A 25,765-nucleotide genomic window follows, 5' to 3' on the forward strand; every position below is an offset into this window, starting at 1 on the left:
CGTAAGGCCTTGTAGATGGAAGCAGGTAATGTAGACTAGTCCTATATTCGATCAGCAGAAGTAGTGTTTTATACGAATATGTGGCTGCCAAGATGGGAAAGCCAGAGGAATGAAAGTGCATCCTAATAGGCGTAGGCAGTTCACACGTGAAGGAAGATGCTCCACAAATCTCCCCGATCTCTGGTTCTATAGACTATGCATTACAGTGTATTTCAGGCCATAAATGGCTGCAGCCTAAAGAGGGTAAATGTAAACACTGTCAGTAGCCACTCACAGGAGGGTTGCCAAGAATAAAGCCCCATAAACAAGCCGAATGTCAGGAGACGGTGGCCGGTAAAAAATAAAAAAAGAAGCCGTCATTCATGTGTTTAGCCGGCTTCTGTTGGATGATGTGCTTGCTGGAAAGCCAGCAGCCGACCAACTCCCGATCAGCACTCTCAGCCAATGGCAGATTGCTGAACTAACCCTGCATGGTTAGTACAGCAGCTCCGCCTGGAGTTGTCAGTTTTAGTTAGAGTGTACCCGACTTAAGACTCCTGGAAGAAATTTGTTCATAAAGGATTAGGATTTGGAAGCCCCAAAATGAAAAGCCTAGAAAGGTTTTGACGTAAGGGATGACCTGGTCAGAGGTAAAACAAACAAAGAACGGCCAGGTGCTTCCCCAAAGGGATGTGAGCCGTTATGTTAGCAGGGGTACACTTTCAGTAAGTATTCAGATCCAGCGATCTGAGATTTTGTCATGTAGGGCGGAACGTCTGCTGCTTTTTACTGCATAAGAGTCTTGGCTCAGTGGGTAGAGAGCTACTCAGCTGTAGCATAGAACATTACTTCTGAAGAACAGTTGTACATTACTGATGTGAAACACCATTACCATTTTTTTTTTAAGCTGTTTCTGAAGGGTTAGTCTTTCCTTGACATGCTTCCAGTACAACACATCCATATCTGCAAAGAGCAAAAATAAAAATTCAAAAAAGGACTAAAGAAAAATTCAAAAACAGAAAAACTACAAATGAAGCCCCAAAATAGTAACTGTGCCAATGGTTATTACCACATAACTCCTTTTCCAGGAATCCTCCAAGATGGTCAAATGAGCTTCTCATCCTAGAGCAGGGGTGTCAAACTCAATTTCATTGTGGGCTGCATCAGCATTACGATTGTCCTAAAAAGGGCCGGTTGTATCTGCAAGATTAGATGTCCAGCGCATCCCCTCCCCTTATATTGGATGTCAAGAGCCACACCACCATCAGAAGTCGAGTGCCCTACTCTCCCTTACATCACAGTGCACCCCTTTTCCTTATGCTGCTGCTGGGAAGAAGCTGGATGCATTGCTTGAAAGCAGAAAGTAAGGGTCTGGAGGAGGACCAGAGGAGCGCTGAAGGTCTCCTGCAGCTGCAGGAGAGGTGCGGGGGCCACATGAAATGGCCTGGAGGGCCAGATTCGGCCTGCGGGCCTTGTGTTTGACACCTGTGTCCTAGAGGATGACTTAGGAAAAAAACTTGTTTTTAGGCTGTGCAAGAGGTTTTTTTTTTTTTTTCCACAAGATGATTAAAGTTAGACATTACATTCATTGCAGGCAACTAAAGTCTTAGTTATTCTAGCTCACAATAGTAGGGGCACATACAAACTGCAAAATTCTTCAATAAAAACTGCAACACCTCCTTATGTATGGCATAATTTCAAAGAAACTCATTTTATAATGAACAGTCAAGATAAACTTTCTGTATTTTCACTGCAAAAACATACCTGCAAACGTTGGACCTTTTTTTCTGTGTTTCGCAGCTTCTGCCCCATCCCAATCTGCAAAAGAATAATTTGTAAATTAAATGACTCAAAATCAAGCTAAAAAAGGGGACGGGACAGGCAAGGCAAAAAAACAAATATTCAAAACAGTTTATACAGGTAAAAATGAGCGAGGTCATCGGCCTGGGCGTGCAGCAACTGATCAAAAGAAATACAAATCTGTAATATGCAATAGAGTTCACACATCTGTAATGTGCATTTTACCACTCTGGTGTTCAACATTAAACATGTCCATTGCAATCACTTTAGGAAATAGGTGTAAATTGCAATTCCGTAAAAAAAAAAATATATATATATTTCTAAGAGCCTTTCAAAACAGCACTTGGAGACACCATGCCTTCAGTTATTGAGTAGCCTCTAGCATGCTGGAAAACATACCATAACCAAAACACTAAGTCATATTAAAAAACAGAGGGTAGTAGATGCTGTCCCGAAAAAGGCTCTTAGAAATACCATCACCGGTAAGTCCAACTAAGGTTTTCCCAAATCGCCTTCAGGACAGCAACTGGAGAGGATAACTGAGAAACTTACCCTAGGGTGGGACCACTGCCTGCAGTACCTTCCTACTGAAGACCTGATCTGCAGCTGACAGTAGATCCAGCCTATATTTCCGGAGGAAAGTAGAAAAGCTGGACCAGGTAGCAGCCACCAAAAAAATTAAATAAAAAAAAAGGCTGCATCTGTAATGCCGACAGAACCAAATTCAAGTCCCATGGACACAAGGGCGTCCTAACTAGCGGGTTGATCCATGTAACCCCTTGTATGAAAGCACGGACCAAAGAATGCAGAGCCATCAGTCTTTGAAACAATACCGACAAGTCTGAGACCTGACCCTTGATAGTAAAGGCCAGTTTCTTCTCTATGCTCAACAGTAGAAAGGTAAGAATCCTACTTATGACATACTTCCGAGAATGCCAACCCTTGGATTCACACCAAGTCGCATATGCCTTCCAGACTCTAATATAGGGCTCTGGAGGCCAGCTTCCTAGCATTAATCAGGGTAGACCGTAATGAACCTGAAATCCTCAGTTTCCTTAGAATGTGGCATTCAATAGCCAAACCGTTAAATTTAGCATTTGTAAGAAAGGGTGGAATATTGGTCCCTGCGAGAGCAGGTCTGGATGCAGTAGAAGGGTCCATGGGTTCCCCACAGCCATCCTTACGATCTCCACGTACCAGGACCTTCTGGGCAAGGCCAGAGCTACAAGAACTACCGGCCTTCCTTCTCCCTTGATCCTGCGAAGAAGCCGCGGTAGTAGCTGAATTGGGGGAGAACGACACATAAATCAGCGAGAACTGATCCCAAGGGTTTACCAATGCATCTATCCCGGAAGCGAGTGGATCCCTTGTCCTTGACACAAAGTTGTCCGTCCACCTTCTTGTTGAACCTGGATGCCAACAGAGCTACATCTGGGGTTCCCCATCTGACATATAGCCAAGAAGATGTCAGGGTGAAGAGACCATTCCCCCGGAGACAACTGCTGGTGACTTACGAAGTCCGTCTGCCAATTCTCTATTCCCGGAATGAAGACTGCAGATATGCAAGGAACATGCCTCTCTGCACAAGCCAGGATATGGTTCACCTCCCTCTGGGCTGCGTGAGAACTGGAGCCCCCTTGGTGATTGATATAGGCCACTGCAGTTTGAATTTGAATCCTGACAGGACAAATTTTGTAACCTGAGCAACCATGCCTTCAGAGCCAGGTGTGCCATACGAATTTCCAGAATTTTGATGGGAAAAGTCTTCTCGGTCTCGGACCACCTGCCCTGGACAGTCATCTCCCCAAGGACTGCTCCCCAACCTGAAAGACTGGCATCTGTTACCACCTTCCAGGCCTGCAGATTTTTGGACAGCAACCACCAACTGAGGCTCTGATGCACTCATGGGGTCAATTATATACAGAACTTACAAATTTAATTTACAGATACAGTGGCAAATCGAGAGCTTGGATATTCTTGTTCAAAGCGGAGAGGATACTGTTTTGTAACAGTCTTGAGTGAAATTGGGCATATGGAACGGCCTCGAATGAAGCCACTATCTTCCCTAGCAAGCTCATGCAAAGACGAATGGAGGGATCTTTCTTTGTCATTATCACCTGGACCAGTTCCCTTATAAGCGCTGTCTTTTTCCTGGGGCTCCAAAAAAAAAAAAAAAAAAAAAATTCTTTGGTCTGCATCTATGAACAGGCCCAAGTACTCCAGCCTTTTCACTGGTCGCATGGATGACTTCTCTTAATTGAGAATCCAACCCATGCATCTCAAAAACTTGACTGTTCTGACCACGGACTGGTTCAAACGGTCTTTTGACTGATCCACCAACAGCAGGTCGACGATGACGATGATGATGATCTACTTCAAATCTCAGGAATTCCTGGTGACCGGTAAAAATAGGTACATGCATCCTTGATGTCGATTGAGGCTAGCAGTTCTCCCCGAAGGGTGGAGACTACCGACTGGACAATCCATGCGAAAAGAGTGAACATTTAGGAATTGATTCAAACCTTTGAGATCTAGGATGGGTCCGACATCTCCATTTAGTTTTGGCACCGTGAAGAGATTTGAATAAAATCCCAAACCGTGCTCGTCTGTGGGAATCTTTATGATCACCCCTTGAGACAATAACCGATCTAGCGCCAAAAACAGAGACCTTCTCTTTACTGAATTTTCGGGAACCCTTGATCTCAGGAAACGAGGCGGTAGAAACTCTTGCAACTCTAGTTTGTAAACTAGAGATATGGTAGAGATGACCCATCTGTCCTGGATCTCCTTTTGCCAAGTTCCCGAGAACTGCAGAAGCCTACACCCCACCCGATCGAGCAGGGGCGCCCCTTCATAAGAAAGCCCTGGGACTCTGCTTAATAGGCTTCCGCTCCCAGGACCTCGTGTCCCTGGGCTTGAGCTTTTCCCCTTGACGCTGGCAGCGGAGGCCGTTGTGACTGCCTAGAGACTGATGTCCCTGGCACCGGAGAGGAAGCCCGTTAAAAAAAAGGACGCCTACTCCTTTGAACAGGCAAGAGTGCTCTTTCCACTATAAATCTTTTTAATGTATTTGTCGCCGAAAAATCATTAACCATGAAATGGGAAACCAGCCAAAAGCTTCTTGCATAGCGCCTCGGCTGACCAATTTTTCAACCACAGGATTCTACACATATGCACCAACAGGAGCGTCAGATGGGAGGTCTGATGAATAGAATCCTTAATAGCGTCAACAGCAAAGCATAAAGCCTTTGGTAGCCCAGCTAAGTCTCAGGCCTGAGCAGGAACCACCCGTTTCACCTGATCTTTTAGGGATTGACAAATGCCAATTGCTGCTACCGAAGGTTGAGCTACAGCTCCTGCCATAGAAAAAAAAAAAAAAGGAGGTTTTCAATAAAGATTTCAGTCTTTTATCTGTTGGATCCCTAAACATCTGAACATTGTCTACTGGACGAGTTAGACTTTTATTCACACAAGAGATAGCAACGTCAACTGTCAACACACTCCACTTCTTGGTGAATTTTTCCTCCATTGGAAAAAGTACAGAGAATTCTTTTGGGGGAAGACATTTTTTATCTGGATGACCCCAATCTTCATATACAAGCTGTTCCAACAAAGGATGGACAGGAAACTCATGCAGGGCCTGCGGGGCTTTAAAATAACCCAAGGAAGAAACAGGCCTTCCAGCTGGCTCTGTTAAAAGCAATTTAAATGCTAAACTTACCATTTGTGCAAGGCATTGCACTAGCAACTGAGAAGCTGAAAAGGACTCCTCTACGGTAGAATCATCAAACTGTCCCTCTTCCTTATCCCATGAGGGCGATTCGTTATCTACTGGCCACTGCTGGTCCGTAGGCTGATGACCTGGAGTGGGGGAGGGGGACCTAGCCCGCTTTGTTCCACCCTGGGAAGAAAATATGATTAGGAGACACTAAACGCTCCTCTAAACCTACGAGGGCTGAAGAAAGTACTTCCTCAGTAATATAGACAGGGGTCTGAAGGTTGGAGGTGGCTGCAGAACCTGACAGCCCTGGTCAGCCATATCTGGTACTTCTGGAGAGGCTGGCACAGCAGAGGCATGACCATGAACCTCAAGAGGAATTTGGCCCTGTTTTAGGAGTCTTAGTCCCTGAATTCCTGGAAGACATAGCACAAAGCAGAGGTACTATAAAAAAATGCATAAACTGCTGAAGTATAGTCCCGCAAGAAATGCTGTTATCCACTGTTCAGCCTGATACAAAATAAATGTGTCACTAGGGAGTTCCCCCCACCACTGCCGTGTCCCTCCGTCAGCTTTTACCTCCACAAGGCACCGTTTATATGGGGGACGCACCGCCCTGTGAGAACGTGAATGCCGGGTCACGCACACGGTGCTGCGCTAAGCCACGCCCCTCCTCCCCTCGCCAGAACGCCCTCAGACATTCAAATCTGCCGTTTCCCGCACGCAAGCGCAGCTCGGCGAGAGGAGAGGGAGAAGAACGTCACCAGAACACCCAAATGGGAGGAAACAAGCGCCACAGCCACCTTACTGACGAGGGGGGACCACACTCAAATCAGCCTGCTAGTTGCTGAAAATCCACATCACCCAAATGGTTGACTGTGCCCAGAGCAAAGCCTGCTGTAATCAGTGACACACTGGATAGAAGGAACAAGTATGCTGCTTACACACCCTCTAGTGGTGAGAATAGGCATGACACATTTACTTAAAGAAAAACTCCATAAGTGAACGTAAAAGTACCTTATCCCTGCCGCAGGATTCTGCCGAGAAAAAAACAGTCAAACCCAAGCTTCAGCCCATCACGGCGGGCCATGTCAAAGACCTTAAATTATGTTTCCACTCCTCTGGACCTGTATCGCACTCGGCCAGAAAAACTTTGGTATCTGGTACATAACCAAAGTGCTGGATTCCCGGGTCCAGCTCTCCCAAGAGAAGCATTACAAGCAAAAACCTTGCTCTTCTTTTCTAAGGCCCGGGTACCACCCACTATGGCACTTTGGATGGATCCGGTTGTATAGCATGCATGATCCTAGAGGATCCTCCAGCGGAGCTCTTCAAAAGCACTTCTTTAACCGTGACCAACACCTTAGACACTGGCGAAAAAAACTGAGGTACTCCCTGCATGGGAGGGGACTTCCTGTCTTAGGGTGTGCCAGTGTTCATCACCTGAAAGTGGCCTATAACCCATATAGTTATTACTATCCAGCTCTGTGTCCCACGATGTACGAATAAAGAATATTGTCACTTTCGCGTTTTGTTGGCTTGCAAACAAGTCAACCTGAAGATGACCCCCAGACCTCCTTAATTAAGAAGACTTCCTTGTTTAGGCTCCACTCTGCCTCTACTATTTTTCCCTCCGATTAGGAGATCCGCGAGAAGATTTTGGGATCCCTTCAGATGAATTTCTGTCAGAGGGGCTACTTTGTGTTCTGCCCAGGTAAGTAACTGCGTTGCCAACGCGGCGTTCCCCCTTGCTTTGACAGTTAAAGGGGATGTAAACCCTCATGTTTTTTCATGCATCCTATGCATTAAGGTGAAAAAATATCTGACAGTTACCGCCCCCGGTTTTACTTATCCGAGCCCTGGAAAGTCCTGCGTCGAGAACGCGCTGGATCTTTGCCCAGGGTTTTTCGGCTCTTCATTGGATAGATTGATAGCAGTGCAGCCATTGGCTCCCACTGCTGTCAATCAAATCTAAGGACGCGAGCGCTGGAGCCGAGTCCGACACTCTGCGGCTATGGACGACGAATGCAGGACTCGGGAGCGCATCCGCAAGGTAGAGCGCTAGCGTGCCAGCCCAAGACTCGCTACCTTCAGGCACACAAACTAGGACTCTCCTGCAGGCCACTGCTTCCCCTGAGCTAGAAGGGCCGGAGGCTCCGGACCACCCTCCCACGCTGGTAGGTAAGCCTATCCTCTTTCCACCCGGAGAGAGCACAGCCCTCCAAACTGGTTCCAGCTGCGCTTTCACGATGGTGGAGGACAATAACTGAAGGCATGGTGGAAGAGGAGGGATTTAAAAGGCTGCAGCGTTTCCTAGGAACATGGGTGGAGACAACTTAAAATCATCTTGGTGAGTGATCAGTATACATAAATCTGGTATCTGAATTCCGCTTGAGATGGGCACTGCCCAAGCAAACTGCTGCTACTTTAACTACTTCAATATTGGGCACTTTTACCCACCTCTTGCCCTGGCCAATTTTCAGCTTTCAGTGCTGTCGCACTTTGAATGACAATTGCCCGGTCATGCAGCACTGTACCTACAATTAAAATATTTTTCTTTGACAGATAGAGCTTTCTTTTGGTGGCATTTAATCACCACTGGGTTTATTTTTCGCTTAATGAAAAAAAAACTGACTGAAAATATTATATATATATATATATATATATATATATATATATATATACACATATATATATATATATAAGTTTGTTAGAAGAATTAGCAAATAAGTAATTTTTCTTCTTCGTTGATGTGCGCTGATAAGGCTGCACTGATGGGAACTGATAGGGGGCACCGATTAACAGATTATCTTTGGAAATGTGACAGTGGATGACAAAAATAATGCTGACAACAGGCAAGTTTGTGCCTGTTGTGATTGGCCACAGCTGATCACTTGGCAAAGGGCAGCTGTGATTGGTCCTTTACTGCGATCAGCTGTGTCCGAAGGACATAGCAATCACAGAGCGAGCCCCAGGAGTTTGAGGTGGTTAAGCATACACTCACAAAAAAATACTCACTAGTAGAGGAAAACCACGTTAGGAAATCCTGCAGTTTACTTGGAAGTTTCCTCTTCCTTTTATTTGACGACACATCGATGACCCCTCGAGGAAGTGTGTAGTGTTTTCCTTACATTAGAAAAACAGAAAAAAAAGTTAAGTTATGGCAATAACATTATAAATAAAAAAAAAACACCCGATAAGAAATTGGAACACCTTACCTTTTTTAAAAGGTTTATCTTCACTGGACTTAAAGGGGTCCAGACTGCGCCATACGTCCAAATGGTTATCCTAGGCAGTAGGAAGACAGATATATTTCATAGACATACGATTCATACCTAAAACGCAATCAATTTTTGTTGAGGAAAAAAAAATAATAATAATAATTCCCCCCCTCTGTTGCAGTGGATTTGCATAGAGTAGCCCAGATGTTGCTCTTCTCGTGTCCCTCTTCAGCTCTCCTGGCCCCTAACCTCCTGTTAGGTGCCCCCAAAGTAAGCAGGTGGCTATGAGGGCACCCGAGCCGAGTAACAGCTCCCTGTGTCCATTCAGACAGTTGTGGCCCGTCCCCTTTCTCTTCTCATTGGCTGACTGACAGCAGTAGGCGCCAATGCCGCAGCGCTGCCGTCCAGCCAATGAGGGGAGTTTAGGGCAGCCGAGACTTTCCCTCAACATCGCTGGAGCTAGAGGGACCTCAGGTAAGTAAGTAAGTATTAGGGGGGCTGCTGCACACAGAAGGCTTTTTATATATTAATGCATAGAATATATTAAGAAGAAAAAAAAAAAACTTCTGCTTTAAAACTAAGCTGCCCATAGATGGTTTAAAATTTGGCCGGTTCGCAGAGACTTACCGAATTTAAATCCATGTATGAGCACTATGGTTTTACAGAAAGTCAGTCTACAAATCAACTTCTGTACAACCACCCCGTTGGATTTTCGCTGCTCAAATCATTGCTTATCAGTGTATTCTGATAGCAGGAAGCCTCCCACTGTCAGAATATACAGCCTGGAGGATTCCACCTCAAAATGTGTGGATGGGGGAATCTGGTCAGGTTTTTTTTTTTTGTTCAACCTGCTGGTTAAAACGCAAAAAAAAAAAAAAAATCATCTATGGGCAGCTGAGCAATACTCTCTCCTCCGATTAGTCACTTTTACTTGGTTGTTACACTGTATCCAAACAAAATAGTTATTATTTTCACACAAATAGAGCTTTCTTTTGATGGTATTTATTCACCGTTTATTTATTTTTTTGCGATATAAGAGGCATGGAGGAGCTCAGCTATGAGGAAAGATTAGAGGAACTGAATTTATTCACTCTTGAGAAGAGGAGAATTAGGGGGGATATGATCAACATGTACAAATATATAAGAGGTCCATACAGTGGACTTGGTGTTGAGTTATTCACTTTACGGTCAACACTGAGGACAAGGGGGCACTCTTTACGTCTAGAGGAAAAGAGATTTCACCTCCAAATACGGAAAGGTTTTTTCACAGTAAGAGCTGTGAAAATGTGGAACAGACTCCCTCCAGAGGTGGTTCTGGCCAGCTCAGTACAGGCATACCCCGCTTTAAGTACACTCACTTTACATACACTCGCGAGTAAGGACATATCCGCAAGTGTATGTAAAGTGCCTTACAAGTACTGTACAGACATTTTGCAGCCGCTGTAGAAGGAGCTGAAGCTCAGAGAGCATAGCCCGCCCTGTTCCAGTGAGCACCTGACACCCCCACTACAGCCCCTCAGACCTCAACTACAGCTCCTGACACCCCCACTACACCCTAAAAGTGAAAAAAGGTATTGTTTCACTTTAAGTATATTTTCATTTTACATACATGCTCTGGTCCCATTGTGTACTTAAAAGTGGGGTATACCTGTAGATTGCTTTAGAAAGGCCTGGATACTTTCCTAAATGTACATAAAATAACTGAGTACTAAGTTTTGTAGGTAAAGTTGATCCAGGGTAAATCCGATTGCCTCTCGGGGGATCAGGAAGGAATTTTTTCCCCTGCTGTAGCAAATTGGATCATGCTCTGCTGGGGTTGTTTGCCTTCCTCTGGATCAACTGTGGGTATGGAGTTGGGTGTATGGGATTGTACTGTGTTTTTTATTTTGTTTGTTTATTTTTTGTGGTTGAACTGGATGGACTTGTGTCTTTTTTCAACCTGACTAACTATGTAACTATAAGCAAAATTGTTTGGGGAAAAAAAAAATAAAAATTGAAAATAAGTAATTGTTCATAAATTTGGGCTACAAATTATACTGCTACATATCTTTGGTAAAAAATACCCCAAATAGTTTATATTTACAAAAAGATACTCCGATGGGCTACAGACAGGTACTCTTTTATTGCTGGGGCAATCAGGCCACAGCACTGTAAAAAGTTAGCCATTAAATCACTGTTCCCGCAATCTCCTCTTTACACTGGATCGATTAGTGGAGGAAAACCGGGTAACAGCGAGTTACAGTGGTTTGTTTACATTTCTGGCCAGTTGTGGTTGACACAGCCAGTCATGTGTTAAAGCGTTTGTTATTTTAAAGTAAAACTATTATTTTTTCCCTTTACAAACATGTCATACTTACCTCCACTGTGCAGTTCGTTTTGCACAGAGTGGCCCCGATCCACGTCTTCTGGGGTTCCTCGGCGGCTGTCTCTGGTCCTCCCCGCAATTACTCACCACAGTCATGCGAGAGCTCGCATGGTGGTCAGTAATTGCGGGCCCACTCCCGTGATACAGCGAGCGGCCATATCCACTCACTGTATCACTCGGCGCGTCACTGGATGTGATTCACAGCAGCGCCAGCCAATGGCTGTGCTGCTCTCAATCCATCAGCTCTAGCCAATCAGCGGGCCAGGCTGAGCGGCGCAGAGGATCTCGGGACCGCGCGGGACTTTCGACGAGTCAGGTAAGTAAAACGGGGGCTCGGGGGCGGCAACACCAGATGTTTTTTCACCTTAATGCATAGATTGCATTAAGGTGAACATTTTTACAGCTCCTTTAAAGAGTCAAATGTATTGGCTCATTACCCCGATTGGGGACGGGCTGTGTCTGAGGGATACGCTTCATCACCACACTGCATGCTCCTGGGGGCGCATCACGAGCAGCGTGACCGGAAGGACGTCATATGACGTGCACCTGGAAAGACGAGAGGTTGCTGCTGGCGTCATCTTGCCATAGGCTAGGAGGAAACCACTTAACAATGCTGTTGTCCAAAGGTGTCTGTGTGCCTATATCCAGAGAGTGTAGGCACCCTGGGACAGGAAGTGCGTTACTGGCCACATCATCAGGTAACAATAAAAAGGGGGAAAGTCTTATAAAATAAAAAAAAAATGCAGCCACAATATTTAAGGAATGGTAAGCTGCAATGTATTACATTTTTGGTTTAATACCGCTTTAAGATAGGTACTCTACCTTCATATTTGTGATGGGTATTTCCTTGACTTCTCTTTGCCGAAGAGCATAGCCTCTCTCTTCTGTTTGAATCTACAATGTAAAAATTTATAGAAAAATAGGGAGGAGGTTTTATCAATTAATTAAAATTTCATACAGAAAGTCATGGAGCAAAAAAAGATTATATAATTATGCTGGGCCAGCTCCTAAGAAGCAGTTTTCTGAACTACCTCACTGCTTGATCTGCTTCCATCCATGAGATTTCTCTCTGAAAGTTTTTCTTGTAGCGTATAGGTGTCCATCAATGTTACAAGTTCTTGCAATCTCTAAATCCTGTCCCTGCATTTTATGAATGGAAATAGTTACTGCCATGAAACCCTATGGCGCTGCCAGGTTGTTTTATGAATGGAATGCAAAGCACAGAACACACAGGCACAGAAACAATGAGCCAGCTGTACTGCAGTACTTTAGGCATTCGGAGAGCCACGGAAAGGACAGCACAGAGGTAAATATAAATAACACATTAAACTTATCTCCATCTGCACTTGCCAGTCATAATTTTCCCTGACGCTCTCCAACAACCAGTCTGAGCGTTTGTTCATCTCAGATAAAGACTTGGGCTTAACAAAACAACTCTTGCAATATAAAAAGATACTTCTAAAACAGTCAACTAAATTTCATGGTTATATTTAATGAAGGTACAACATTTAGCAAACTTACGTGGTTGATGATTAAATGAGGCACATCAAAGTATGCAGGCATCCGGGGTAAAGCTGTCCACATAGACCGTCCTCCTCACCTCCGGCTGTCAGTCTGCAATCGTGACTGGGAAGACTACTCTGCAGTAGAGCGATCTGAAAGCGTGGCTTGAGGTGCTCATGGAGCGCAGCATGGAAGGGACGACATCAATGGCGGCGAGGAGTGTGGTCTATGTGAACATCTTTACCCCGGATGTCTCCATACTTGGATGTGCCTGTTTTAATCATCAACCACACGATTTTCTAAATATTGTACCTTCATTAAATGTAATATTGCTACTTAGAGGCGCCTTTCTTCTATGATATACTCTGTTGTGACTTGACGCTACTCTTATATCAATTTAAAATTTCTTAAAAAAAATTCTTGTCTTGCAAAACTCTCTCAAACCAAGGTTTTACTGTACTTTAAAACATGACTGGGGAGTATGTACACAACCCCAGAGCATCGGTAATCAAAGAGTTTACAGTGCTGATGAAGTTTAGTATCGAGTATAAAATAATTAAATCATAAGGCGATTTTGCCGCAAAGACAAAGATACTGGAAAGCCACAGGGATCGGCATAGATGGGGACTGACCTGCCACGAGAAAATAGGATTTTTGTACTCATCGTAAAATCCTTTTCACTGAAGTCCATGGACGGACACAGCTTTCTTATACTCTTGACTGTAGGGTTATGTTCCACCTATTAGGAAGCTGTGTCCATCCATGGACGAAAGAGAAAGTATATTTCAGACTGCCAGTACAATAAAATATCCCCTTCCCCAGGAGTTATGTACTCCTGGCTGTGTAGCTGTCAAAAACAGGTACCCCCTCCTCCCTGAACGGTGCGAAATGTGGCACCCCAGGGGGTGTTGGGAACAGGTCAGATAAGCTGAGCTTCTACTTGAGTGGAACTCCACTCAAGGTGCGGCCCTCAATAGACATAATGGGGACCCATGAAGATTTGTTCCTTCCAAACTGTCCCACTGTTTCGTATTTGAAATGCCTGGCTTAAGCTAAACTTTCACTTCAACACCACACAAAGCCTTCTGCGGTTTATACACTTCCTGGTAGCAGAGTTGCACTCCTAGTAGCTTTCTATCAGCAGTGCCCATCATAGTCAAGTGGGAAGCAATGTTTATTGCATAAAGAAAGACTGCAAGGAGGCAGTCTATTTCGTTTTAAATAAAAGTGCCAATATGGAAAAACAAACAGAAAAGGTCACAAGGTTTTCCCACAAATTCCCTTTTAAAATGAAAACAGCCAAATCCTCAGTGGTTAATCAAATCAGAGAAAACAATTAAATATTCTTACTATTGGTTTCCTACAGGACTACAAAACAAGAATGAACAGTTACTATAAAAACAAAAAACTTAAAAAAGAAACTTTTAAAGATACCCGTTGTTGTTCAATGTATTCTGCAGGTTCCATGTTTTCATCGTCTTCTTCATGGTGATCGTTTAGTGGAACAAAGACATCATCCCCATTATTTGGTGGGGCTAAGAGAAACAAACGCATTTTACTCGTTTATACCTATATTTCTTTAAAAAACAGTAAGGCATCTCAAAAATATACCAATTTCCTATACATTAGAGCAGCCAATTTGTAAAAGATGCTAATACAGACAAAGAGAAACTACTTTTTACTAGCATCTAAGTACACAAAGCCATACTAACAGCAGAAAATGGGGCTTAAATGCTTTTGTAACCAAGCTTCCCTGTGTCCCCTGCGGGCTTTATAGGGAGAAATGATTGATCAAAGACCATTGATTGATCAGTTCTCCCCTCTACTCTGAGCAGAGAGCTGTGACTTACAGTCTCCGGCTCTCCGCTTTATCCCCCAGTGCGCTGGGCTGCAGAGGGGGCAGGAGGTGCTGGCTCAGGCTCTCGGCAGATCGGTAATAGGCTGCGCCAGCTGCTGGTCCAGGCATCTGAGTGGATCCCAACCATACACTTAGGATCTTTTCAGAGCCTAGACCAGCTCTGATGTCAGCCGACAGCAGGCTGTAGAACCAAGTGCACTGCTGTGACCTACAGGAGATGCCTAGCCAAGTTAGCTTTGGCTATACTTTGAATTTAAAGAGGACTTTCACTACCCCAGTTTTTTTTTTTTTATTAAACCCCCTATTCGTCTACCCAACGAATCCGGTGTTCTGCCGAGATTCGCCACCACAGTCCAGGTCTCACGCTGCCATCTTGGTCCTCCCAAATGATCAGAAGCCAGCTGCCTCTTCTGGGTTCTTGCATTTGGCCTCTGATGATGCACAGAAGGTGCACCCCCATTGTGATTTCCTGTTCCTGCAACCTCCAGGATTAAGTTATGTGGTATCCCCAGGAGGCTACAGAAGCAGAATAAATGATTCTAGCTTGGCGTGCAGGTAGATTAACTTGTTTAGGATAATGAAGGCCCACTTTAAATGCCAAGACCAAATATAGTGGTGGAGTATATTTTGGTTAACAACTATGTTGGGGCTCGTTTACACTGTGCCGTGCTCTCTGGAGAGCCATCCATATTGGTTCAATCACGTTTCTTTTGCCGCACCCCAATTTAACATTTAAACAAAGCTTTGATAGGGAGGGTGATAACTAGGGACACAGACAGTCCTGCATGGTTAAATAATCTTCTAAATGCAAGGAGCATTTTACATTTGGACTTACAAAGTTGTATCATGGTTACAAAGGGGGTAAATAGGAATAATTTTTTTTATCAATGTAGCATTTGTCAAACTGCCAAATCATTTTGAAAGTGATCATATTAGTTAGCATACTACTGCAAAAGAAATCTGCTCTTACCATCGGCATCAGAGAAGTTTAACACTGCAACTGGATCACCACAACCTTCCTCCATGTTATTATTCTTTTCTTCCTGTTCTGCATTCATCAAACCTAATATAATGAACAAAGATTGCATAGCATTAGGGATCAAGAAAATTCTTGTGATATTGTGAGCTATGCAAGCGTTGTGCTGATATTTTCACTTCAAACATGTAACATTCCATTGAAGGGTTTAAATTAGGGCCACTCAAAAAGGCATATTTGTAGATTGTTAAACTATATTGTATCTCCAATATATGCCCAAAGCTGTTCCACTATTGGAGTGAGGTAGTAGGAATTAAAGAACGGGTGTTTGGAACCTCTATAGACCGAGAAGTAAAGTACTGCGTCCTGGGTCTGGTAGAGGGAGTGGGAAATCCAGGAAACGCCCAAATTGCAACCCTGAGATGCTTATTTCAAGCAAGGAAGCTCATTGCCCAGAGATGGCAATCGGCCCTACCGCTGTCCAGTAGGGAATGGGAACATTGCATGAAAGAGGCAATCCTTAAAAAAAAAAAGCGTTATACGCGAGACAAGGTGGTTTAAAGAAATACGATAAACGCTGGAAACCTTGGTGGGAGGTAAGAGGTATTAATATATAAATAAAGAGGGTGAAAATAGCAGAGAAGAGGCGAAGTGACCCAATGAAAACTAAGATAAATACAAGCGAGAATGCAAGGGATGGCTGTGACAAAGATGGATGGTGGGGCATTAGAATGGGATGCATGCTTGATCATGACACCCACTCAGGAAACATATTACACCAGATTACATGTATGCAAGGCCATATACCTTACTCAGGAAACACATACTGCACTAGGTCTCAAAAGGTTTTTTGTTTTTTTTATTTACATTTTATTTTTATGTTTTTGTTATATAGCTTGATGGGTGGGGGTTAGTTACGAATGTTAAGCTGTATAATGCAATTAGAAAAAAAAAAAAAAAAGTTTCAATAAAGAAATAAAAGTATACTAATAATACAATATACTTTTTTGTAGGTTTCCATAGTTTTTCACTTGTTGTAAATTGCTGCGTGAAACTGCATTTTTAAAACTATATATTGACAAATTCAATTTAAAAATCAAACCTGGACAACTGTTGCCATCCTCCATCGTTTGTGTATTCTGCTTAAACTGCATTGGTGACATTGCCAGCTCCAACATAAAAGCTCCACATGCGTGAGTGGTACAGGTGTTCATACGGAAATCTTTCCTGCTGGCCAAAGTTTCTCCCTTTCGGCTGGAATAGAAAGGCAAATAGGTGAAACAGCTAAGCAAAAGCAACATAATGTTGGCCATTAATCCCCCCAGATCAAGCATATAATTCACAAACCACTGCCATGCTGCCCAGCCAGAAAGATTAGCTACTTAAATCCCTGGTTCGGTTTTACAACTTTTAGTGTCACCTTTCCATCTTTAGACTGCTTAATGAATCAGCATAAACACTGTTGAATCGCTGCCCAATAAGCAAGCCGTGACACAGGAGGATGTACAGCCAAGAAAAAAAAAAATGCCCAGGTATATAGCCGGGTTTGACAAATTTGCTTGGAATCTAGGAGCCAGCTAAAAAAGTTAGGAGCCAGAAAATGCGCCCCGTCCACCAGAGCTTGCGCACAGAAGCGAACGCATACGTGAGTAGTGCCCGTATAGGTAAACGGTGTTCAAACTACACATGCGAGGTATCGCTGCGATTGGTAGAGCGAGGGCAATAATTCTAGCCCTAGACCTCCTCTAACTAAAAAAATTCTACAGGTTGCACGTTTTGAAACGTTGCCTATGGAGATTTTAAAGGGTAAAAGTTTGACGCCATTTTGAAGCGTGACATGTTGGGTATCAATTTACTCTGCGTAACATTATCTTTGCCAATATTGTAAGACTGCTGCGCAAATACAGTGTGACAAAGTATCGCAACGACTGCCATTTTATTCTCTAGGGTATATTTGGGGGTTCTAATTCGATGGAAGGAGATGGCAGTGAAAACACTGGGGAAGCTCCATTAGAATTGCTGGTTTACTGGTCATGCCAACGGCCACCACAAGATGGCGCCAGACCACAGAAGGAAGCTTAGGCATGCAGAAGGCTGCAAAGCCGCGGCCTCAATTACCGGCTGGAGCGGCTTGCGGGGATGCACGGAAACAGGATGAGGCACGGAGACACAGGTAATTGAGGCAGCGGCTTTGCGGCCTTCTGCAGGCCTAATCTTCCTTCACCGGGCGTCAGGTCGCCAATTCTAGTTGAGATTTTGTCGAACCCTGGTGTACAGTATGGCAGATATGTTTGAAGAGACTTGCAAAGTCCATAAAAAGAAAAAACTGCATATATTTCTAATAAATATCTATCAGTCTTTGTAATTTTGCTTTATTCCCCTGAAAAATTAATGCACACAGTGAATTACATCTAGACAAAAGATGTCCGGGTGAATATTTGCAGAAGTATATACCATTTTACAAAAGTTTATCCTACATAAGCAGTGGGCCCACGCTTTCAAGGCAATGCAAACTGTAATGCTCACCTGCACAGAGGGTTAGTTTTCTTTTCCACCTCTTCAGGAGGAACTAGAGCCATAGGTGTTAGAGGAACGATATTCACAGGCTATTACAAAAAAAAAAGAAGGGGGACAGGATTGAAATGGTGTGTGTATATACACAAATCTAGATTTGCCAAACATGAATTTATGAGGCTTAGGATCTAGAGAGAAATGGATGTGTGTAGGATGCAGTGTATAAAATGGAATCTGAATAGCATACGTTTGAATTTTGATCCTTCTTCATGTTCACATTTGTTTTCTTGGGATCCCCCAAATCATCCAAGGCCAGAAACTAGAACAAAGTCCAAGATGTTAATTTAGAGGATAATAATAATAATAATAATAATAATAATAATAATACTACATAAGTCTGTAGTAAAAATTAAACAATGCACATATTTAGTTACCAAAAATGTAGACACTGAAAAAGTCCAGTAAAAAATAAAAATTATGATATCAGTTTATTTGTCAAATGTTCTTTTATTAACAAGGGGCCACAAAAATGTAGCTTACATTTACCCTGTCATCCAAAATGGCAATTTCAACGCCTTCTCCTGAATTGTACAATGGTTACATTAGCATAAAAAATTAAGGATTTTCTTTTCTCATATAAAAAGACATGACTAAACCTTTCTCACAAGGCATTGCTCAGCATGCTAGCAAAACTTCAAGCAATCCTGTGCCATGAAAAATCCACCCTCCACAAATAAAACACACACTTTCTCACCTCCTCTTCACCGTTGTCCACAAAATGTGCGTCTTTGTCTACTCCATCTGCTCCTACAGAAGCCGGCTGTTGGTCCCGCCTACATAGAGATTTATCATGATCATCCAAGAGAAAACAAAGATGGCAACCCAAAAAAAAAAAAAACACGTTTTGTTTATTGAAAAGAGCTGTGGTCCCAATTGGTGTATAATGCATGGCTTGACAATTCATGGTCACTGTTGGCCATGGAAATAGGTGGCCCCGTTTTAAACTAATGCCAGCTAGAAAGGATTCCTTTGTTGTGCTGCATCAAATCGACTTGAGTCAGCGTGGCAATCACCTGCTAGTGCAATAGGAGGCACAGTGCAGGATGGCACAAGCCCCAGTGAGACCTAGGGATTGGAGGCTCAGACTGAACCCGGCCTGTGTCGGGGGAACCTATACGTTGATTGCGATACACATTACATATCGCCATGCAGAATGAGGGCAATAATTCTAGTACAAGACTGCCCCCATAACAAACTGCTTTTGAAGCATCCCCTCTAGAAAATACAGGGCACTGAAATTTGTTGCCATTTCACGGGCGCACGCAAATTTAAGATTTGACACGTTGAATATTTACTCGGTGAAACCTTGTCTTATAGAATTTTACCAAAAATTTGGTTAGTTTATTGCGTTTGTTTGCTTTAGTGTGTTTTTACTGAAATGTTGCCTTTCCTAGACTTTTTCCGTAAGACCAAGCAACATAAAAAAATTGAAACTGCCACTATTTTATTCTCTAGGGTGCCTGCTTTCAGAAAATGTGTTTAGGGGGAAAAAAAATAAAAAACAAACACACACACACACACACACACACACACACATCTTCTCAAAATCCCCGGCCAGCGCTCCAGGCTCCTAGTTCTCAGTTAATATCATGAAACTTTCACAAGAAGGCTGAAAACACTTGAAGGCTAGTGACTGCAGCATCCAGAACTAGGAATGTCACATCTCAGCACTGTGGTTCAAGAGCTACAAGAAGCCCCACAGGACTCAAACCAGTACAAGATTAGGGTGGACTAAAGCTGGCCATACACTAGTATTTTCATATGAAAATTATCATCAGTATATTAGACAACTTGACAAAAGTCATTTGAAAGCAATGTAATTCGATTTGGAATGAACCAAGATCTACAAAAAACACAAATCTACTAGACCAAAAAAAAAAAAAAAAGATACATACTTTTTATTTGTTATGAAATCCAAAGCTTGATATACCAAAGTATAAAGGTATTCCACCTGTGTATAGAAAATAGATCTAATGATTTCACACAAACTTGGAGTATAAATGTACAAAAAAAAAAAAAGGCCATCAAAAAGGATCCATCAGCACTTACTATACCCATTTATTCAAAATAAGAGGCAAAGTGGGGGTTTTGCCAGGAATTGAGAATCTTCACTTGTAGCCATGTTCACCTTAAAGTGGTTGTAAAGCCAACCACACAACTTGCACCTACAGGTAAGACTAGATTAAGGCTTACTTGTAGGTGCAACAAATATCTCCTGAACCTGCACAGTTTAGGAGATATTGACAATAATGACAGGTGCCGTAGACAACAGCGGAGGCGCACTGAGCGTGCCTTTTTTGTGAATGGCATAGTTGGGGTTAAGGCCATATTCCCGCGCGGGAGTGACGTCACTGCTGCTCCGGCCGATAACAGGAAGAAGCTGCAAAGGGACATGGTGGCGGTGAACGAGGAGGACTTTGATTTCAGGTAAGTACCACATAATGAGCTAGTATGCTATGCTAATTATGCCTTTCTCTTGCAGGTGTTTTTTTTATTTTTATTTTTTACGGAATTATTTGAAGAGGGTTTACTTCCTCTTTAAATACCCGGTCATGTACACAGAAAATTAACAGGAATTTGCCCTTTCACATTATAGGAAATCAAAATAAATCTTTAGTAACTTGATGAAGCCCAGGACAAATTTCAAAAGCATACAAGAGACATACTTACCTTGTCACCAGGATCCTGCGATGTCCCCCCGCTGTGTGTGCAGGGGGGGTCCTCCCTACCTGGATATTGGGAGCCCAATAAAAATGGGGCAGTCACCCAACTGAGGGGAGCATCTGCCAAGGCCAGACACCTATGTTGTATGTTTAGTATAGAAAAACCTTGCACTAAATATAGGCAAGACCGCTGTACTTTTACGACTCCGAGTATGATGCAATATATGATCTCTTCTAATTTAAAGATCATTGGGATCTGGTAAAAAAAAAAAAAAAAAAAAAAAGAAGCACATTTAATTCAATTTTGTTTTTCCAAATAGAAAATATTTTTTCACTGGAAGTGATTCACTTGATTTTATAGAATTTTTTTTATTTTATTTTTTGGAACATTGATTGGAATGAAAACACCAGGACACTTTTTTTTTTTTTATAAAAACACATTTTTTTTTTTAAATGGGAAAAAAAAAATTGAATTTTTTTTTTTAGAAAAGTTTTGATGAATAATTTTCTGGTGAATGCGTTTTCACATTATGTTTGTTTATTTAATCACATGGTGGTAATGTTTGTTCACAATACTTCACTTTGATTCACATGAGACAGCGCATATTTTTTTTATATTTTAAAACACCATATGTTGTATGTTACCCAGCAAAAAAAAAAAAAAAAAAAAGTGCTCCAATATTTGCGGAGGCACCAGTGAACAGAGTAGTTGCCGCCATAGGCTGCTGTGCAAGAGCTACAGTGTTTGACAAAAGAGAGTACACCCCTCACCTTTTTTTGTAAATGTTTTATTCTATCTTTTCATGACAACACTGAAGAAATGACACTTTGCTACAATGTAAAGTAGTGAGTGTACAGCTTGTATAACAGTGTAAATTTGCTGTCCCCTCAAAATAACTCAACACACAGTCATTAAATAGCTAAACCGCTGGCAACAAAAGGGAGTACATTCCAAGGTCTTAGGTGTGAATGGGGAGCAGGTGTGTTAAATTTGGTGTTTTCGCTCTCACTCTCTCAAACTGGTCACTGGAAGTTCAACATGGCACCTTATGTGAAAGAACTGAGGATCTTATAAAAAAAAAAAAAAAAAAAAAAGGGAAGAATTGTTGCTCCACTTAAAGATGATCTAGGCTATAAGAAGATTGCCAAGACCCTGAAACTGAGCTGTTGCAGTAGTCAAGACCAGGGCAGGACCGACTCAGAACAGACCTCCCATGGTCAACCAAAGAAGGTGCGCACATGCTCAGCATCATATGCAGAGGTTGTCCTTGGGAAATTGACATACGAGTAGGGCTGTCCCGATACCACTTTTTTAGGACCAAGTAGTACCGATACTCTTTACCCTGTACTCGTTTTTTGTTTTTTTTTATTATGAAGAACTAACTCAAGACATTATAAAAAAATATATATATGTTTTATTTGCTTGGCACGCAGTAGTAAAAAAAAAAACTCTAAAGAATTTTCACAGAGCATGTTGATAAATACAAAAAAAAAATATTTTACAACATCAAGATATAATAAATAACAAAATGTAAAAAAACAACTAAAGTGCAAAACATTAAAAAAAAAACTAAGTGCATTGTTTAATCATGGGGAACAGTATGGGTTGGATTAACAGGCAATATAGCTAATAGAATTATTTCTCAAACGTTAGTGGCAAGTTCTTTAAGGAATAAAAGCATCTCTGCATGTTCAGCCATAAGCCTGTTTCTGCAATCAGTAAGCACGTTAGACGCCAAGCTGAACAGTCTTTAACTTTCCACACTACTGCATGGGGCAGAAAGAAATTTCTGGGCCATTTTAGCCAGAGTTGGAAACCTCACTTTATGAACTGCCCAGTACTTCAGGGGTTTCCCTGAATGAGGTACAGTGATCTCTCCCAGGTAAGCTTCCAGCTGATGAAGTCACGTGGTGCGACGATACGCATTGGGATTGGAGCACTAGAATCAAGCAACATCTGACAGCAAGCAGTCGAGCGTGGCGCTCGTGGATGTTAGTGTTTTTTTATTCTTTTATTAATAAATGTGTTATGGGATTGCGCGATGTGCCTTCTTCTCCTTCCCTTCTTTAAACATATCGCTACTCTGAGTCCTAACCGCTGCTGAGTGTATAACTTTGTGAAAGAGGAAGAGCTAAGGGGAGACAATAGGAAGATTGCGAGCTTGGCGCTCGTGGAGATATGTCCACTATTTATCTCATTAATGTGAGTGCATAAGAGTGTGATCTGTGTGTGCCTACCTGTGGATCACAGAGTTACACTATCATTTCCTTGCCATCTTTTACATGCACCCTGCGAGACTTATAGCTGGATGTCCCTAAATTCACCTTTGTCTGCTGTGGCACGATCTGTCAGTACAACAGCTTTTGTGCACATTGTGGCTCTCATCTTTCCGACACCTGTGCTGGGTTCCTGCTTTCTAACACTCTGTATGCTGGGCTGTGAGTCCTTTGGCATTTGCTGGGCGAATTATCTATCGGTTGTGAGGTAAGCGGCCAGACATCACAGGAGGTGGTTTGACACTGAAGCTCTCATCCTTATCTTTCAACACTTCGTTTGGTTGCTGGGATCACCTTAGAGACTTTATGTAGAATATCGTTTTCAGTATATGTATTTGTGTTTTCACTCCAATTGTGTGCTTTTAGAAGTTCCTGTATAAGGTTTTTTGTATTTCACTTTATCACGCATTTTATGTGTAGTATATATACACTATCATTGCATTTCACTTTTATATATTTTCTACTCCAGTTTGCTGTGTAAATTTATTAGACATTTTTGATGTTCACTTTCTCAAGTCCGCCAGATTTTGCCCCACCCACTTAGTTTTTCACTTCCCCACCCTCTCCCCCTCCCCCACCTTTTCCTTGGTCACACAGCGCAGACATTACCACTTTTTTCACTTGACTCACTGTTTATTAAGGTAAACTCATAGGTGACTGCAGCAGTGCCCCCCCCCCCCCTTTAGCCCATCACATTGACAGCGCGGGAGTTCTCTCTTTATACATCCAGCTGTAGAGTAGCAGCTTTTGGAGACGTAGATGAATCTTCACCAGCAATTTCTGCAAATATACTGTCCAGACTGGTACCTGGCTGGTCACGGTGGGGCCTTTTGGAAGCAGCTTCTTCATGTTCCTCGGATACAATTGTCTCTTCAGAAATGTTTTGCAGTTCCAGAATTAAAAACATTTCTTTTGCCTCCTTGGAGGTGTCCGAATTACAGAACAATCTCTTTCTCTTAATTCTAGGTATAAAGATCAACAATGAATCAATGCAGTATATTCTGTGAATTAAGAAAAGATTACATTTAATAGCAGAAAAATTATTACCTTGGATCGAGTAAAGTTGCGATACAGTAAAGTGGGTTTCGCTCCGTATCAGAGAAGCGCTTCTGCAAAGCAGCAAGCAAAGTGCTCTTCATTGTTTTGATACCATGGTCCTCATCCACTTGATAAAACTTTCTGTAGTGCTGAGACTGCAGGAATTACATCAGAGGCAAACGCATCTGAACAACTCACTTGGCGAGTCATCTCTTCAAAAGGGAGCCAAGATATTGATCGACTTCTCTATAAGATTCCTCTGGTTTGCAGTAATGGTGGCAGGGAGCTCATGTTCAGAAACATACACTCCAATGGCCCGTTTCTGCTCAAATAGAGACTTCAGCAATCTAAAATGTGCTGCTCCAACAAGTCTGCACGTCTTGTTGGGAGTCTTCTTACTGCCTGACCAAGCTGTATCTGGATGTCCTGCAGCCGATGGTATGCCAGGTTAGAATTCTTGAAGTAGCCAATTATTCTGCGCCCGACTTCCACAGCATCTGCGCTGTGATAACAGTCCCTCTGAGACAGCAAGTTGCAGTGTATGTGCAACACATGAAATACTGGGAAGTCCAGCATCTTCCATATCTTTTACCATGTTTTTGGCATTGTCCCGGACCACAACATGAACAGAACTTTTGAAAATCACCCAAGTCTGAAGCTTTTCCTCAAGTATGTTTGCTATTGCTTGACCAGTGTGGGAGCCTTCAAATATTGTAGCATGGAGCATGACCTGATGCCGAGAGAATGCGCCGTCTATCCACTGCGCCGTTAAGCTGATGAGAGATAGTGGACTCACTACTGCTCCAGATGTCTGTGGTGAAGCCAATTGCCTTTATGTCCTTCTGCAACATGATGGTAATGTGCTTTTTAACCGTGCCATGGATCTTTGGTAAGAGGACGTCTGTTATATAGTGGCGACTGGAACACATTAAGAAATTGATGAAAACCCATGTTCAACAATTGAAAGAGGTTCCAGAATAAATTGGGTGAGTGCCTCAGTGCTTTTTACAGCCCTGGGGTTGTCTCTTGACAGCTTTTCTCTTCTGGCAAAAGTTTGCTGCAAAATTGGCTACCGAGTGCGACTGCTAGTGGTAAATTCTCCATGCTCACTTTTATGTTTTATTTCAAATGCCTGATGAGATTTCTGGTATTGTAAGAACTGATTTTTGTACCTCCTCTAGATAATTTGGCAGAACAAAGTTTGCAGTCTGCAATCCGTGGGTTGTCCTTGTTCATTTTAAAATACTTCCACACAGCTGACATTCTGCTGGTGTCTGCAGTGTGCACTGAAAGGCTCTGATAATTTGCGCGACCTTGAGTGAAAAAAATAAAAAAAATTAAGCGTCCATTGTTTAACTACTATATCGGGCACTCTCATCCCCTTCCTGCCCAGGCAAATTTTCAGCGCTGTCACACTTTAAGTGACAATTGCGCAATGCACAGTCATGCTACACTGTACTCTTTTTTCCACACTAGTGCTTCTTTTGGTGATATTCATTTTAATAAATCACTGCTGTTTTTTTTTTTTTTAACAAAAAATAAAAGGCCTTTCTTAGGTTCCAGAAAGAGGGGAAAGCTGCGCCAAGTAAATGAAAATCAAATACAGTATATGATGAAGGTTTGAGCAAATAAATAGTCCATATGAAGAACCAGTCCTCCTTAAATGGCACCACAGTGACTCCATGTCCCTTACATTGGCAGTCAGTGGGAAGAATATATATCTTACATTGGTGGTCAGTGAGAAGAATGTGCCTGACCCTTGCATTGGTGATCTTCTACAGCAGGGATAAGCA

The 25,765-nt window shown here is 42.6% G+C and overlaps 1 protein-coding gene across 1 annotated transcript in view; it reads right to left on the reverse strand.

Annotated features, from left to right (window-relative positions):
• NCAPH2 (non-SMC condensin II complex subunit H2) overlaps positions 1-25,765 on the reverse strand; it is a 47,910-nt gene that overhangs the window by 14,982 nt on the left and 7,163 nt on the right. The window contains exons 4-15 of the mRNA XM_040343178.1: positions 19,890-19,945; positions 18,689-18,767; positions 18,182-18,253; positions 17,947-18,026; positions 16,523-16,674; positions 15,415-15,507; positions 14,021-14,121; positions 11,906-11,977; positions 8,716-8,785; positions 8,516-8,623; positions 1,744-1,797; positions 872-942 (exon numbers count right to left, since the gene is read on the reverse strand). Of these exons, the coding sequence (XP_040199112.1) occupies positions 872-942; positions 1,744-1,797; positions 8,516-8,623; positions 8,716-8,785; positions 11,906-11,977; positions 14,021-14,121; positions 15,415-15,507; positions 16,523-16,674; positions 17,947-18,026; positions 18,182-18,253; positions 18,689-18,767; positions 19,890-19,945 (1,008 nt within the window). The remainder of the gene's footprint in view (positions 1-871; positions 943-1,743; positions 1,798-8,515; positions 8,624-8,715; positions 8,786-11,905; positions 11,978-14,020; positions 14,122-15,414; positions 15,508-16,522; positions 16,675-17,946; positions 18,027-18,181; positions 18,254-18,688; positions 18,768-19,889; positions 19,946-25,765) is intronic.

The sequence above is a fragment of the Rana temporaria genome, chromosome 3, assembly GCF_905171775.1.
Source record: "Rana temporaria chromosome 3, aRanTem1.1, whole genome shotgun sequence".
NCBI lineage: Eukaryota > Metazoa > Chordata > Amphibia > Anura > Ranidae > Rana > Rana temporaria.